This window comes from Lepidochelys olivacea (genome assembly GCF_965140295.1).
Source record: "Lepidochelys olivacea isolate rLepOli2 genome assembly, chromosome: 5".
In the NCBI taxonomy this organism is placed as follows: Eukaryota; Metazoa; Chordata; order Testudines; family Cheloniidae; genus Lepidochelys; species Lepidochelys olivacea.
The window spans coordinates 133,676,957-133,689,110 of NC_140415.1; the positions used below are offsets into that span (position 1 = coordinate 133,676,957).

The 12,154-nt window shown below is 37.8% G+C and overlaps 2 protein-coding genes across 9 annotated transcripts in view; one reads left to right on the plus strand and one right to left on the minus strand.

Annotated features, from left to right (window-relative positions):
* Positions 1–11,863, plus strand: part of FSD1L (fibronectin type III and SPRY domain containing 1 like) — a 63,828-nt gene extending 51,965 nt beyond the window's left edge. For 2 of the 3 annotated variants that reach the window (XM_084628664.1, XM_084628665.1), the window contains 4 exons: positions 2,710–2,810; positions 3,436–3,687; positions 4,878–4,966; positions 6,673–11,863. In XM_084628664.1, the coding sequence (XP_084484790.1) occupies positions 2,710–2,810; positions 3,436–3,687; positions 4,878–4,966; positions 6,673–6,795 (565 nt within the window). In that variant the 3' untranslated portion in view covers positions 6,796–11,863. The remainder of the gene's footprint in view (positions 1–2,709; positions 2,811–3,435; positions 3,688–4,877; positions 4,967–6,672) is intronic. The other variant, XM_084628666.1, reaches the window with a different exon arrangement.
* Positions 1–12,154, minus strand: part of LOC311520834 (uncharacterized protein) — a 35,161-nt gene that overhangs the window by 19,385 nt on the left and 3,622 nt on the right. The window lies entirely within an intron of this gene.

Consider the following 12,154-nt stretch of genomic DNA (forward strand, 5'->3'; position numbering starts at 1 on the left):
AAATGACCATGTCACTTTCTGCATATCTTGTTGGAAAATCATCTAAAGGAAAATCTAAGCCCTCGCTTCTGATAGACAGAAGCGGATGGCTTCTCAGCAGTGGCGTACATGGAGCAGGATGGAATGTTGCAGTGGATATTTTCCCCTCTGAAAATATGCTTTAATTCTTGGCTTTGCTGTTTTTCATGCTTTCACTTATTTCCTTTTCTTTTGGTAAGTAAACTGCTACTTTTTATTCCTATTTATCACAAGCCTTTAAAATGTTTCAGTTGGCTTGCTTAGAAACTGTTACATGCTGCTTTTAAAGTACCATTATCTTATTTTATACCCTCTTCTTGCAGTATTGTAGCCATGTTGGTCTCAGGATATTAGAGGGACAAGGTTGGTGAGATAATCTTTTATTGGACAAACTTCTGTTGGTGAAACACAGGCCTGAAGAGGTCTGTAGCTCAAAAGATTCTCTTTCACCAATAGAAGTAGGTCCAATAAAAGACTATCCCACCTACCTTGTTCCTCTTTTTGCAAGCAGTTTAGGAGCTGCTATGACATCCTACAATCTGGCAAATTCAAGCCTGCTTCTTAAGGTGTATCTAAATTAGTCAGGTCAGGGGATATGACCAAGTGTATTAGCACAATTTGAGAACACTATTAATCTGTCATGCAAAATGCTATAATTGGTCTCTGAACCGTTAAATGCTGGAACCTTGAGACTATAGGCATGCACTTGAGGAACAAAATTCCATTACTCTGCTATTACACAGAGTGATGTTATAGTTAAAAAAGATGTTGTCATTTCAGTATAGATTAGAAATAATTCATGAGGAAAAAGTGTTAAACTTTTATAAACAGGAATTATTGTGAATTTTCAGAAATAACCAGGGACTTAAACATCATCCTACAGTGTCAGCAACAGAAACACTGCAGTGTTGTGCTAGCAATGAGATACTAACAATTAATTAATTAATTACCTAGCTGTAAAGTCAGTGAAGACAAGGCACAGGTGATCTTTCTAGCATTGTACCTAAACAAGGTGGTCACCATACCCGCCACCACATTCATAGCTGACCTTGCCTAGTTGCGTTGTGGCGTAAACAACAGAACATTGTTTCTGCTAGGATTTTGCAGTGAGATAACTAAGCTGTATTTTCTCGCTGTAAAAACATTTTCTTTTTTTGTGGTGGTGGTGAAGATACAGCCTAAGTCATCTAATCTGAATGAAAAGGAAAACATTGCATTAATAGTGAAAGGTAAACTTTAATCCAAGTTGCCTAACTAAGCAGTCTTTTTTTTTTTTTTTTTTTTTTTTTTTTTTAAAGTTCAATGAAATCTCATTTTCTGTTCAGACTCTCCCTTCTCAAATCTTCACTTTAGGTGAAGATAACCTCCTCAAATGCCCTGTCTAGGCCTGAATTACTAGAGTTGTTGTGGTTTGGGGCTTACCTAAGGAACAGTAAAATGTTTAGTCTAACTAGATTCTTTCTAAAATATTGGTTCCCATCCAACTGATTCCCTCTGTAAAGAGGGATAAAATGCTGTAAACAAAAACAAAATTTTACCCTGTCCTGTTTCTGGAGCACTTTTCTCTTTTGAAGTCTGATTAGAGAACATAGGCCTTCCTTGGTCTTGCTTTAGTACCTGAAAAATGCCCTATGAACCCCACCCCACCTTTTTTTAAAGGTTCTGTTTCATAGGACTTCTGAGTATTTTCACACTACATGTCTGAGAGTAGATATATTAATGAATGTAACAGCCTTAAAAGGCTTCTCCAGTATGGTAATAAGTAGACCATATCTACTCCTCTACATTTTTTTGGTCTGATCATCATTCTTGGGTGGAAGAATATTGCTTTATAAGCTGGTTTTAATGCATTAAAAATTCTTGAGCTGCTGAATCTTAGCAAGCTTTTTCCACCTCCATCATCTATTGTATCTAATATTTACAGAAATACTAGCATCAGGCCCATTATATTCCATAAAAGACTTTAGATCTTCAATATCTCCTTTAAAAGATTCTCTTCAGTGTTACTGTAGCATTGTTTGCCTCTTGGAGTCTTAAACTTCTCTAAAAATATAATAAAGTGCACATAGGATTTATCAATGGGTGTATAGACCTGCTACTTTTTTCTGCAAGCAACTTAAAAATTGCAGTGACATTCTAGGCTGTGTTGTGATGAACATCAACACTTTGTCTCATGCTTCACTATACACCTGAATATCAATAAGTGACCTGCCATGTTCATTATTTGCCATTTTCCAACATCTAAATTTGTTATCAAAACTTTCTAGGTTTCTGCAAGCAATGGGGGGAAACTTATTACCTCTTGCATATAATTTGAATGACAGATGGCTCATTTAAATTCTAAATTTTGATTTTACTCTCCTCCCATTCACTTGTTCAACTTCTCCTGGCTTTCCTCTTCACTACCTCATCTTCATTAAATCTTTTTTGTTTGCTTTTCATCATCTTCCCTCTTAGTCAGCCCTCCTTGTGCATGATCCCTAGCTCACTTATATATAGAAGGGTTTATAGTGCAGCTAATGGCTGGTCCAGCATGCCACTTGAAATTGCAACACAAGCACCTAACACTTCAGGCATGACTCACATAAAATAATCTGTATCCTGCAAGAGAAATAAAACTTCCTGTCCATTATTTGACTGGTCTATAAACTTCCCCATACTGGAGTGCAAATTATTTTATTTCTTTTATAGAAGTGGCACACCATCTCCAAAGAGGACATCTATTAGTTCGAGGTCACCATCGATAAGGGGCAGCAGAGATCGCTTTACTGGTGAATCGTACACAGTGTTGGGTAGGGTGAATTTTTTGCTTTAACTCTTACTTAGTGTTGAGCAAGGGCAGATAGATCTGGGTTTCCATCAGGAGACAATTTGTAGCTTGTAATCCCAAGGTTTTTCTGACAATGACTTCTGCAACCTGGGCTCAGACTGGGATCTGTACGCTAGATTCTCCTTTTCAGATCTGTGCAGAGATCCTTGTGCTCATTCAGGGAGTGAAGATACTTATGTATGCAGGAAATTCTAGCATTTAAGAAGTAGTCTTTTACTGTAAGGCTATCCAAAAGATAGCTAAAATACTTCTGCTAAATGACTTTTCTAATGTGCCAATTGTAATAGCATCAAGGTGCACTTGTTTTGTTAAATTCTGTTAAATTACCTGTTTTTGGTAGAGAGCAGAGAGAGCCTCTCTGTTCCACCTTTACTGAATGTGATGAATATACACAAGGTTTCTAATAGTCTTAAATTTATTGGATTTTGGTCTGTTTCCACTAGGCTCACTGTCTACAACCTCTAAGTCTTTACCTAGTAGTTATTTCTTGAGTAGGCTTCATTGTTTTGCTCAGTGAGAAGTCTATCCTGTACTGCATGCGTCGGCGTAAAGAATAAAAAAACCTCTACATCTGTGGTCTGTTACAGGAGACACTGCTATTGAAAGTGGACAGCACTACTGGGAGGTGAGAGCCCAGAAGGACTGCAAATCCTACAGTGTGGGAGTAGCATATAAAAATCTGGGAAAATTTGATCAACTGGGAAAGACTAACACAAGCTGGTGTATCCATGTCAACAACTGGCTACAAACCACCTTTGCTGCAAAGCACAATAATAAAGCCAAAGCCCTAGATATGACTGTTCCGGACAGAATAGGAGTGTACTGTGACTTTGATGGAGGTAACTTTATATTGTTGTGGACTTCATAGATTGAAATTTAGTAATGGATGGGTATTGCCAAATTGCAGGAGTACATAATACTGTAAATGTTGTGGAAATACATTAGGATTCAACCTTAGTTTACACTAATCTGCCTTTTCATGGTGAGGAGGGAGACCATATTGAGAGAGAGATGAAGGTACTGTACATAACTGTCAAATTACTTAACTCTGATTTTCAAATGGAGCCATGAACACTGGAAACTTTTCTGTAACACAAATTTAAAGTCTGGATATAATGTGTGAGGGGAGACTTCTGAAAAATGGCGAAAACATTCAGCGAATATGGAACTAAGAGAAATAGACCTACACCTTGTCCTACCTCTCACAACTTACTTGATAAATAAGTAGTGAAGGGTTATGAACAGAAAAGTAGTTGTTTAATGGCAATATGTTGTAAATTGCTGTTCCATTTTCAGATACCCAGATGAACTTGGATTAACCAAAAGATGACTTCAGCTATTTCTCAAATGGAAAGAGCAATAAAATAAGACTTAAATACTACCTAGACAACCAGTACTGTGGAAACTGCCACTAGAATAAAACTAAGCTTGGAGGTTACCTGGGCTTACGGCCTTGGGCTTTCTCTTTCCTTGCAAGTTCTGCGAACTGACTTGCATTGCCTTCTCAGTCCTTACTTTGCAATGCTGCCACAGATATTTTGGACAGCTGCTGTTCTTACATCTGTACTGTACTCTTTGGCCACTGACAGTAGGTGGTGACCTTTTCTATGCAATAAGGTAACCAGGCTAACACACAGCTCTGTAAAGAGGGTAGTATTTGATTGATTGTTTGCTGAAATAAGGAAGTGGACTATATGGCACTAATTGAAATTCCTTTTACCTTAGTAAGAGATGTCTTTTTTTTTTTATCAAGTACCAACTCCTCGAAGCAACTCCTAACAATAGCAGGTATAAGAGCTTGTGAACTACACATGTAAAACCCACATCATACAGCTCCAAATTCCAGGAATGAAGAGTAACAAATTTCTTGCTGACATCTGCAGTATGTTGACTGCCTAAGTGGTACCTGTCACTTTGTATCCTCTTTTGGGGCTCCAATTCTTCATTGTTCAGAACAATTTTGGATTTATATCCTCTTGTTAACACCAAGTTTCATATATAATTTTTAAAACTTGGTTTTCTCTTTCAGGTCAGCTCTCATTTTATAATGCAAGTTCAAAGCAGTTGTTATACACCTTCAAAACAAAATTTACCCAACCACTACTACCAGGTTTCATGGTCAGTACCCAATTAACTTCACTTCTATTTTTAGCACTAATATGTTTTGACCTCTGTTTTGGTTGTCTAACACTTGGCATATGGGATTCTTGAGAGCATTTTCTTTGAGAAGCTCTCCTCTTTTGTTTGTGGTAGCCCTTCATTGTGCAGCAGGGGAAGTCTAAGTTTATATCTCAACAGAAGCTTAAAAATCACCATTTCCCTTCTTGCCTACCAAAATCACCAAGCACGCTGTGTATCTAGTTTGGCTCATCCTGCTGCTGCTGCAGCAGAGCACACTTTTCTAGCAGCTGTCAGAGCAGCAGTAGTGGGAGAGGAGCATCCCTGAGCAGCAGTGTGGGAGACGAGACAGGCTGGGGGAACCACATGGGGCAGCAGTTCCAGCTCACATCATGTAAAGGGACATAGCTGGACTTGTCTGGGCTTCTCCTACCAAGCAATCCTCCTTTGGGATTACTATGTCTTGAGCTACAGGACAAGGTTGCTATCTTTGATACAATACTGAAGATTCAAACCCTGCTCAGAATGTGTTGTGGGATTTTGTGGGAGGGAGTTGCACACAATAAAACTTGTTCACTCCTTTTTTTTTTTTTAAAACATGGGTATTACAAAAACATTTAGGTTGCAGTCAAACGCTCAAGATAAGAAATACCAGAAGTGAGGTTGCACACTTTTTTAAACGTTGTAGCATGGGGCACGGGTAACTTGCTGGAGGATTCTCTGCTCCTTGAAGTCTTTAAACTACGATTTGAGGACTTCAATAGCACAGATATAGGTGTGAGGTTTTTTTGCAGGAGTGGTGGGTGAAATTCTGTGGCTTGCGTTGTGCAGGAGGTCAAACTAGATGATCATAATGTCCCTTCTGACCTAAATATCTATGAATCTAGGTTGCACAGGCATCCTTAAATTCTTCCCTCTCATATCATAATGCATATGCACAGTCTCTCAATATATTCTTTTAGGACCTCTGCATTATTCAGTACACAGGGTGGATGCACAAATCGGCAGAATTAAGATCATATGGGCAACCTTTTTATTAGTGCACACCTACTTTTTTGTGTCAAAGTCATTAATGAAAATGTTAAATAAGATTGGTCCCAAAACTGATCCCTGAGGAACATTGCTTAGTAACCTTCCCCCAGTCTGACAGGTCACCTTTCTGTATGACCTAGTGTCCTGACCTTTTAACGTGTTCTATACCCACCTTTCAATTCTCATATTAATCCCCATCTTCTCCCATATGGAACTATGTTAAATGCCTTATTGAAATCCAGGTAGAGTAGATCTGCTGCATTTTCCTTTGTCTGAAAAATCAGTATCTTAGAGATCAGATTGGTCTGGTACAATCTACCTATGTTGTATTTATCCCAATTTCTGGGTCGTTTTTCCTTAAATTCCTGAAAAGAACACACTTCTGATTTCTATGCTTTAACTCCCCTGTCCCCTCTGACTGTCTTCATCAGGACATCACTGTGTACTAGGCAGTGCCTCTCATAGACACTTGAAGGTTATTTTAAGTAGAATACCCACTTCCTACTCTTCAGTCAACATACTGGACAGGGAATCTCCTGAAAGGGACAACTGTAGTTTTAGCATGTGAAGTCATCTTTAATTTGCATTTGAAAATGTGAGTGGAGAGAAAAATGGATTTTACTGGCTTTGAAACATTGACTCACTGTAGATTTGTGTAATGGTTTATCTTCTAGGTCTGGTGTGGCGGACTTGCATTGAGTACTGGACTGCAAGTGCCAAGTGCTGTGAAAATGCTCCAGAAGAGTGAAAATGGATTGAGTGGTTCAGCTACCAGCCTAACCAATGTTACCCAATAATGTGTCTATTTGGATACTATACTCCTGTTTCTGAGTGGGTTTTTCTGTGCAGCTGCTATTTACAGGAGCTTGTGAGCAATGGATTAACTGGCTTTGCTACCCCACTGCTGCTTTAAGGCCTGGGCACCAATAGTGCAAAAGTTCTGGGCTGAAGCATTAGCAGAAATTTACTGTGAATCCAGAAAGCCAGATAGAAAGCGAGACTGACTTTTTTTGATGCTTTGGATGGGGAAGTCGGGAGCTGTAGCTATGTGCTTTTATATTAGACTGAATTTGATTGTATTAGATACTTCATCATTTCAGTATAACTGCACATGGCAGGTATGATCTTAGTTTGAACGGCACTTACTACTATACACTTTTTTCACTCCTTGTTCCCCCACCCTGAAAAGGAGTCCATTTTTCAGGTCCTAAATGGAAGCTTTAAATATGTGACCCTTTGAAGAAACCAGTCCCCCAAATTTCCACACATGGATATGCCATAATGCAAGTTTGAGACTTGAGATGTTCTCCTAGAGTAGCTAATGTCATTTTGATACAGGTTGGCTACCCTCTGGTATTAGTTGAATAAATAGTGTATCATTTTGTGGTGGTCTTTAGTTGTCTAAATGGGCAGTGCTGAATATCCCTTTATAGGCTATTCATAGTTAGAACACGAGCTCAGTAATCCTGCATCACTTTGAAAATGAAGACTTCACATCAATTTTACACCAGTGTTTTCAGAGCATTCCTGATCTTTACTGTGTGAGCCCTCTACTTAGATTATTGGGGAGATATGCATAACAACTTCCCCAATATTACCCTTAATAAGCTTTCAGCTATATTTGATTACTTTTTTTAAAGCATCCAGCTTGGAGTACGGGTAGTGCTTCCATGCTTTCTATATTTAAGTGTCTTGTTTTTAATATGCAGTTTAAATAAGGTTTTGTCCTGTTTCAACCAGATTTATATAATTTAAAGCTTTCTAATGAGTCTGAAGTGTGTACACATGCTGTGGTGGTGGTGATGAGGTGTTTTAAGACTTCAAGAATGCAGCTAAGCTAAAGCTTAAAGTAGACAGCCCAACACTCATTCAATGTTTCACTTATGACATTACATTCATTTTAATGAAGAAAGAGTACCACTAATTTCACTAAATTACATAGTGATCATGCACATTAATGTAGTAGATTAGTTCATCGTACTTAATCTACTATAGGCACTCTTCTTTCAAAAAAGGAAGGCATATGAATATCTCTAAAGTTAGACGGGGCAGCACATTGCTTACTGCTCAACCCCACCTATATCACTTCTAACACAAGTAGATAGTGAATAGTAAAAACTACTCACTAGCAAAACATTGTCTAAATAGAATGAGACTACAAAACTGGAAAGCTACTAGGAGCTTGTATTTTTAAGAGCATAATTTAACTGGATAGGACCACTTTGTATATCTTTGAATGCTCTGGATTTTTTAAAGTTCTGAACCCCCTCAAGCTCTTATTTTTTTAAATGCACCCTCCCATCTGAAAGGCTCCCCAAGCAACTCTTTCCTTACTGCCTGTGATCTCCAGAATGAAATAATTCTGATCGTGCTTATTAGAGGTGGTCACTAAACAATGCTGAGGTTCCTCTTTTCACACCTTTCATGGGACTGAATGTGTCTACTTTTTCCAGCCCTGGAGTTCTTCCCTGAAACAGGACAAAGCATTAAACGGTTACTAGAGCACTGCACCAGCCCTCCTCCGCCCATTTTTATGGTTGCCGCTTCTAGGTTATTTTGTACTCCTTTGTAAAGATTGCTAATCTAGACTGCTTTTTATAAAATCTGTTTATGGTTCTTGTGCTGCTTTGGGAGAGACACATACTGCACTCAATGGTTTTAACAAACAGTAGAATCACTCTTCAGTATAAGGGATTTTGTTTGATACATTGAACAGATTCAGACCCCTCCTACAGCAATTTCATATGGATGTCTGCTCTCCATGTATTTCTCCCCATTGAGGCAACCAGTTGCTAATTGGAGATCTTGGAGAGGATATCTAGTGATCCTAGTCCTTAGCAGCAAACCTTTGCATACAGTAGAAAAATTATTCATGTTAATGGAGAGAGCTAAGAGAAAACATTTTAGTATAAAAGTGTGTTTTGTACTAGTGTTAAATCTATTTTAGCCACTTTTAATCAGTGTTTCCCTTCCTGTTCTAATCCAGGGTCCCACAAAATGACCTGCAGATGATGGACAATATTGTGACCAATTTTTAATTCTCTAATTAGAGGTCTCTTATGGTGCACAGTCACACTAAGACTTTTCTTCAAGCAAAATGCTGGTGGCTGTGTTGAAATGCCTCCCTTCTTGGGAGTTGAACTGAATGATGTAGGGAGGGATGATTTGCACTCTGCACATTCAGTCCCTGGAAACAGACATTCCTCTAAGTTTAGGAGCATTTCAATTCTTCCTCTTGAAGGAAAGTAGAGTGAAGAAATCTCGTGCAGCAACTGTGGAGATCACAGGCAAAATCAGATGTATTTAATCTGTTTTATACATAGTTGAATTTGGCCCATGATCTCCAGTAGTGTTGCACAGCATTTGCTACTCCTTTAAGAAACTGAGGATAAGTGAATTACCTTTTTTGGTATTCAGTTCTATACATGAATTCAACATTTTTTCGTGGCTTCTTTTCCATGCTTATTTTATAATATGGTTATACAAATCTTTTTTGTGTGGGAAGAGGAAGAAAACAGCTTCCAGTATGTTTTCTCTCCTTTGCTGAACTTCTTGTCCAATTTAAATGTACAAAACTGAAAACAATTTCAAATGATTGGCAAAGGGTTTTGTGCTAATTGAGCTCAACAACATCTGAATCTGCTTATCATAGTACTCTGGGACAGTCCATGTTGTCTTGTGAAGCCATCATCCTAATTACTTCATGTTTGGAGAATCAGGTCCTTAATGCAGCAATGTGAGCATTCATAATGTCCAGTGAATTGAGGGAGTTTAGAAGCATGCAGGATGGGGCACAAAATTGATTTTTAGAAGGGAAGAGTAAGCTTTGTTTCTATTTTGAGACTCTTAAGTTGATGGTAGTAAAGGTTAGTTTCTGTTCCTATCTGTCCATCTTTAACTTTTCAATGTGGGGTAGTTAGCTACAGTTCCTGATACCTTGCAGCATACACTTACTTTTACATTAAGTAAAGGAAAACTTAACATGTATAAGGAAAAAACCAGTAACCATTGAATCAAACCCAAAAATTGAGTGCAGATACATAATTTACTTGAACATTTTAGCAAATTGTAAGGAAACCTGCAAGGTACACTTGATTATGCACAAGATGTAGACAGTGGAATTCTTGATTATTTTTTTTCTTAAACTATTATGGTAGCTTACTTTGAAACAAGCTGAAGTATTTAGTACTGTGATTTATGCTGCACAAGGTTTATTTTGATATCCAAGATATAGCTGTTCTAAATAATAACGTATGGGTTATTTTGCCCTTAAAGTTTGAAGTTACTCTGCAGTAGTTAATGCACAAGTGTTGGATTTTTGCTAAGTCCCCTTTTTTTAGTAAATAGAATATGGAGATGAGGAATTGCCTTAAGCGCTTCAGATGTTCGTTCTTGGATTATGGTTTTTGTGGTAACATCTTGCAGATCTTTTTACATTTGTGGAAAGTGCAGGTATATTAATGGTATTGCATAGCATCTTTGGTGCTATTTTTAGGTACAGTGAAAGTACTAGCTGCAGCTTCAGAATGAGTTGACATAGGAAGAATGTATGAATACCCTGAGACTATTTCTGGCAAGCGGATTTTATTGGAGGCTACTCTGCCACTTGATTTGATTGCGCAAATTTGCAACCCTCTTGAATGGTGGTGCTGGCACAGCTCCCATTAGAGCTGTGCTAGATTCTTTGCATGTAGCACAGCGTTTCCAAGTATGTAAGTAATTTAATGGCCTTGCTCATTGTAAAATTCAAGTATTCGGGGGGGGGGAGGGGGAAGGATTGTAGCTAAATTTGAGTTCTCTTGTAAAAATGTGATTTATCTTTTAAATGTATTTCTGCTATTTACATAAGTTTTTGGTTAAGGGACTGCTGTTAGTCTCTGTAAATTACATCTAACAGCGCATAATAAGGGTTTTTTAATATAGTGGTAAACTAAAAAAAAAACATTTGCATAAAAAGGCAGTGGAAGTATGTGAATCTACTGAAGTTTAAGGGTTATTTAATTTTGGAAATGGATAGTTGATAACTTACGTCCATATACGTGCATGCATACCTTAAGTTTGTCTTCTGGTGCAGGATATAAAGGGCAGTAACTGAATTTTCAGTTTAGACTTACTTCCATGGTCTTTCAAAAAGCTTGTAAGTAGGAGAAGTAAGTATGTTCCCTGTGTAACAAGGCTGCAGGAGCATACACATAGGTTTCCTACGTCTTTTCTAAATTATTGATCCTTCACACCTCACACACACAAGGTGAAGAAACTAACTAGTTGCTATAGGGAAAATATTCAGCTTCACAAAAAAAGGTAACACTCTCTACTCTGAGCATAGTACATTATGGATTTTAATCATCTTGGTAGACTAATTCAAGTGTGATCTTCCACCTAAACTCAGATTTTTCCAAACATTTTATTGACTGTTGGAAGGGGAAATCTGGCATTTGTTTTCCCAGCCACTGTGAAACGGGCTTTATGGATATCTGACTATCAAGCAAAGCTTTTCATTTCCCTCCATTGTTTAACACCTCTTTTGCTGCATGTGCCTTTCATAAGTGGAGCTATAATCCATGCTCCTGCTGTGGCATAATGTGAGTGTACTTAGTGATCTTGAATTGTCACACTGATTTTTACTTACAGATTGCACATTGATTTCCATGTACATCACTTTGACAATACCTCAGGTATTCTGTAATCAGTGCTTCATTCCTCATTCTTTGTATAAAGTATCCCAAGATAACAGACCTGTCATAGCAGCACTACAGGGGTGCCTTAGAGCCCACAAAGTATTTTATTTGCTGTGTCTTTAACTCAAACTGTGTATGTCTTACAAACATTTTGTATTAATAAATTAATTTTGAAACAGCTGCATAATACCCTTGTCACAGCATCTTATTTGGGCTGAAATAAGAACTGTGTAGGTTGAAAGATGCTCCTACTTGAGCATTAAGATATTGGTGTGTATTTTACACTGCAAGTATTAGATTAGATCAAAACCAAACCTGTAGAAATTACATGGTCTACTGAACAGAATGAGTGACCATCCTATAGTTACCTTTTTTGAATTCCAGCATTCTACTTCACCTTTTCTCTAGCTCTGTTCAGTCTTAAATACTATTTCTTCAATATATTTTCCTAATGTTTCAAGGTAACCATTAGTTTGAA